The 4645-nt window shown below is 44.9% G+C and overlaps 1 protein-coding gene across 1 annotated transcript; it reads right to left on the minus strand.

Annotated features, from left to right (window-relative positions):
- Window positions 1–3734: 3734 nt before the first annotated feature.
- On the minus strand, window positions 3735–4265 carry DACRYDRAFT_108969 (uncharacterized protein; the record flags this gene model as incomplete). Its single annotated transcript, XM_040768779.1, has 2 exons — window positions 3735–3925; window positions 4157–4265. The coding sequence occupies 2 exons, from the start codon at window positions 4263–4265 to the stop codon at window positions 3735–3737; spliced, it is 300 nt and encodes a 99-aa protein (XP_040627119.1).
- Window positions 4266–4645: the final 380 nt, after the last annotated feature.

Consider the following 4645-nt stretch of genomic DNA (forward strand, 5'->3'; position numbering starts at 1 on the left):
ACTGTAGATAGGTCTTAGTCATCAGGTCTACTCCACTTCCTTCTTGCCTGCTTAGACTCTTGGCACTCTGAGGTGAGCAGACTTAGTCAGCCTGTGTTGCCCTAACAGTATCTTTGTACCCTTGAATCTTGTCATCATCTGACACACCGCAACTGTCCATTGCAGCTCAGCAACATGATCTGAGGAGGCCTCTTCCATCTCCTTGTCTATCCACATATCAGTGGAGACAGTCTCAGTAGGACCATCTGAGTGTGACATCCAGTCCACTAACTTGTTACAATCTCCAGGGATATGGAGAATCTTGATTATATTAAAGCACTGTAGGTATTCCTGAGCACATATTACTCTGGCTCCAGCCAGAGTAGCCTTCAATTGAAGGTATTGCAACAGCACATGGTCCATGCAAATAGTAATGGGAATGCCCATCAACTGGCTCTCCCACTTGTTGAGAGCTTCCAATACTGCCAGCAATTCATGCTGGTAGGTAGGGTACTGCAATTGGGCACTCATAAAGCATCTGGAATGGAATCCAGCAGGTTGGACTTTGTCCCACAATGGCCCCTGGCCATAGTAACATCCTACCCTGCTGGTGGATGTGTCTACTATGATGAAGACAGGGATCCCATTTTTGGGATTGATAGGCTTCAGCACTGGGTAGTCTGTAGCCAGGCAAAGAATCTTCTTGAAACAAGTTTCATGCATAGGAGTTACATCATAACTCCTATTTTGGTGTGTCAACAAAGACAATGGCCCAGTGTATTTGGCTACATCTGGGAAGTATGGTGCTAGATAGGTCACCATGCCAAGGAAGCACTGCATTCCTTTGGCATCCTTCGGGAACTTTGCATTCTGGATGACAGACATCTTGTCATCATCTGTGTAGATGCCTTCATCTGTGATCTTGTGTCCAAGACACTTGATGCTGGGAGACAGAAAGTCAACCTTGTCCACAGACAAGTAAAGCTTCTCTTTTCTTAGGATATCAAAAATGATCCTAAGATTTGCAGTGGCTTCACTTAAAGTGGAGCCTATGACAAAGATGTCATCAAGGTAGCAAACTACCTTTCACATCCAGTGCTCACATAGGATGTGCATCATCATGCATTGGAATGACACAGGGAGATTGCAATCCCCTTGTTGGCCAACTTGGCTAACAAATGTTCCAAATGGGTTTTGGAACACAGTTTTCCAGACATCATCTGGGTGCACTTGAAGCATTTCAAATGCATTTTGAAGATCTAATTTAGATCTGAATGGGTGTTGGGCCACCCATCTATGGATCTCATCCTGATCCAGTATCGGTGTAACATCCTTCACCATGTTTGAGTTTCTCTCTCAACAGTTGATGGTTGTTCAAAGTTGACCATTCCATTTTGGAATACACAGCATGGGCAATGCTTGCTGTGTTTGGGCTGGTGCCCACCAGTTGGTGGCAACATACCATTGAGTCTTCTCATGAAGCTCATCCCTGAGTACCTCAGGGCAGGCAGGACAACAAGTCCTATACTGTTTCTTATCATCAATTAGGTTGATGTGATGATTAACCTCCCTCAAAGGAGGGAGCTGTTGTGGGATCTCACCCATGAGATCCTGTCAGGAATCACCTCATTTTGGTCTGGATCAAAGCAATATTGATGCTATTGACAAGTATCTTGATGCTAAGGACAAGCATGTCAAGGATAGCAGCAAGCATTGCAAGGCCATATCAGTGCAAACAGACAAGATCAGGCATATTGTAGGGTTGCTCAAGGCTCATTATGATATCAAAGAGTATTGCAAATATCAATTGGCAACCATACCAGGGTGCACTCTTATCTCAACCACCTTCCCATGGTATTGTGTGCAATCTTGTGCCAAGGACCACTTATCAAGATTGCTTGGGAACATGGAGAAGTCACAATATCAGGGTTTGGCAATATCAAAGACCAAGAAGGCATTGAGAAGCAAGTTCTCACAATATTGGCTCATTGGTAATATCAAGATGGTATTGCCATCTTGGCATCAAAGTCCACACAGGCTTGCTCTGAGGTAACCTCTCCTGTACAGATTATCAGCCACAATCTTGAACTGCTTCCAACCCTTTCATACATAGAGTCACCCATTATTGTGATGTACTCCTTAGATTTGATCTCTCAGGAATTCCACTGTCTAGTCAATATTCTGGTCTTATGACCAATCTCCCTTGAGAAGCCAAGTGTGCTTCGATAGTGTGACCCTCTCTTCAATATTGACATTGAGAGAGCATCCTCCACTCACAATTACCTTGATTTACTTGTTGTACCTCTCTGAGCAGCTGATTGCTCAACCAAGATGCCAAATCCTCCTCTTGGACAACTTGAGCTCTGGTCAATAGCCCTATCTCAGGATGATATTGGACCTTTGGCCCAGCCAAACAGCTGATTCCCCTCAATATGGACAAGCTCCTCAGTATTGCATTCTCGCTTGCTATGTGCTGCCTTTCTCAATGCTCAGAACTCCACTATATGGACAGCCAATATGCATGATAGGACAGAGCCTAGTCAGCATTCCCTGTCAGTTGGTGTTGACCCCCACCAATATCCATGACTCCCCAAACCAATGCTCCAAGAGTCAAGATGATATTGGCAGCTGTCTCTCAACACCTCATGATATCTTGATTCAAGAGTCTTGCACCCCTCTTCACTTCACAGAACCCCTTCTTGACAGCACATTGACAGCTTGCAGATCCAGTCTATGGCCAGTGGTCATATTGATGGATTACCAATGCCCTCGATTCTGTCTTGATCCTACTCCCCTTTCCCGTCATGGCCAAGGACTCTATGATATTGTTTGAGAACACATGAGACACTCAATAGCATGCAAGATGCTTAGTACTCCTGGATATATGATATCAACCATCCCCTCACTATTCCCCTTCACTACACCTGGTGTCATGATGACCCAAACTGAGCTCTGGTATGCTTGATATTGGGTTGTTTAGGCATCAGGGCTACACCAAGACTGGAGCTTTGCCCTTGATACAAGATCTCAAGCTTGCTAGATGCTGTGTCCTGACAGATCCTTAATATCATTGATAAGAGTCTCTCTTATCTTTTGTAACATTTCTTCCCCATAGGAAGATAGCATTTCCCTAGTACCCTTTGGGGCCTGGGGAGTGGATGCTTGTGCTGTGAGCACATGCTTGACCCCAATGTGGTCAGGGTGTTTGACTTCTCTTTTGGAAGCCAGCTTCATCTTTGGGATGCTGTCCCATATTCCCACAGACAATGCCTCTCCCAAGGCTATCTATTTCCCCATAGGGCCTCCAATACAGAGGCCTTTTGTACCAAGATCTAATAAGATCTTGAACTTCTTGCTGAAAGGTGTGCCAAGGATCACTTGGTATTTGTCAGTATTGACAACATCAAAGTAGTGTTCCACTACTCTGTCACCAATGTCAATCTTGGCATTGACACCATCCTGAAACACAGTATGACTGCCCCTACTCATCTGTTGTAGGGCAACTGGATTATCCAGTTTGATGTGTTCCAAGCCATGGGCTCAGACAAAGTCAGCAGAGATCATATTGATCTCTGCACCACTGTCCAGCAGGGCAAACACAGGGTGCCCAGCAATGCTAATATAGCATTCAATGGGGGACAATGCAGTACCATTGTGAAGAGGTTGCTCTCTTCCTAGATGGATTTGCCATCCCTTCGCCATATCTCTGGCTTTACATCTTTTGCAGCTGCAAACTTAGTATGAGCAGAAACTGCTCATACCACCAATAAGCCAACAGGCTTAATCAACATAACCCACATGTTAGCAGGTACAATGTTCTCTGCTGGGACATCTTCAACATCTTTGATGTTGGTGGACTTGCATACAGGAGGATGATTGAACTCTTCATCCTCCAGGTCATAGTCACCTGTATCATCCTCAGGATGAAGATCATTGGGTTTGTCATCTAGATGAGGTCCCATCAATATGGCATGTATGCCATCATCCTGGAGGATGTATTCTACACCCTCAATCATTTTGGGTGCTGCAAGATGCACACCTCTTCATTGAGGGCAACTGTTTGCCCAATGGCCAGACTTGTTACAAATGTAACAAGTCAGGCCTCCCCCAGACTGGGGTTGTTTTGACTGATTGTTGACAGGATGAACATTGTCCCTCTTGACTCCCCCAGACATACCAGGGGTTGGAGGTCTCCTCCCATAGTTTACAGGATATGTCTCTTTCTTGGGAGTTACTCCCTTCTCCATGGGAGCCCCTCTAGAGGGGCCAGCTCCTGGTTTGGGCATTTCTGGGTGCCTCTCCCCATATTGTATCAGATGATATGACTGGCTAGGTTGAGGATATGATCTCCTCACAGGTATTGAACTACCTGTTGTTGTCCCTCTATAGGGAGACAATGTTTTGGACATATTCCTATATGCCCATAACCCTTGTACCATGTCAAGTACTCTCTCAGACTAATGGCACAAGTAAACAACATGTCAAATGTCTCATTGTTGATGTTGTAACCTGACTCAAGCACTTTGGTGCTTATCTCTTCATTCAATCCAAAGAGGAACCTCCTTTTAATTTGGGGGTTGTTAGGATGCTTGTGCATCCTACCCATTATGGACATTAATTTGTCCTTATACACTTCAACAGTGTCTCATCCTTGTGACAAGCTGTC

This window comes from Dacryopinax primogenitus (genome assembly GCF_000292625.1).
Source record: "Dacryopinax primogenitus strain DJM-731 SS1 chromosome Unknown DACRYscaffold_13, whole genome shotgun sequence".
Classification (NCBI taxonomy): domain Eukaryota; kingdom Fungi; phylum Basidiomycota; class Dacrymycetes; order Dacrymycetales; family Dacrymycetaceae; genus Dacryopinax; species Dacryopinax primogenitus.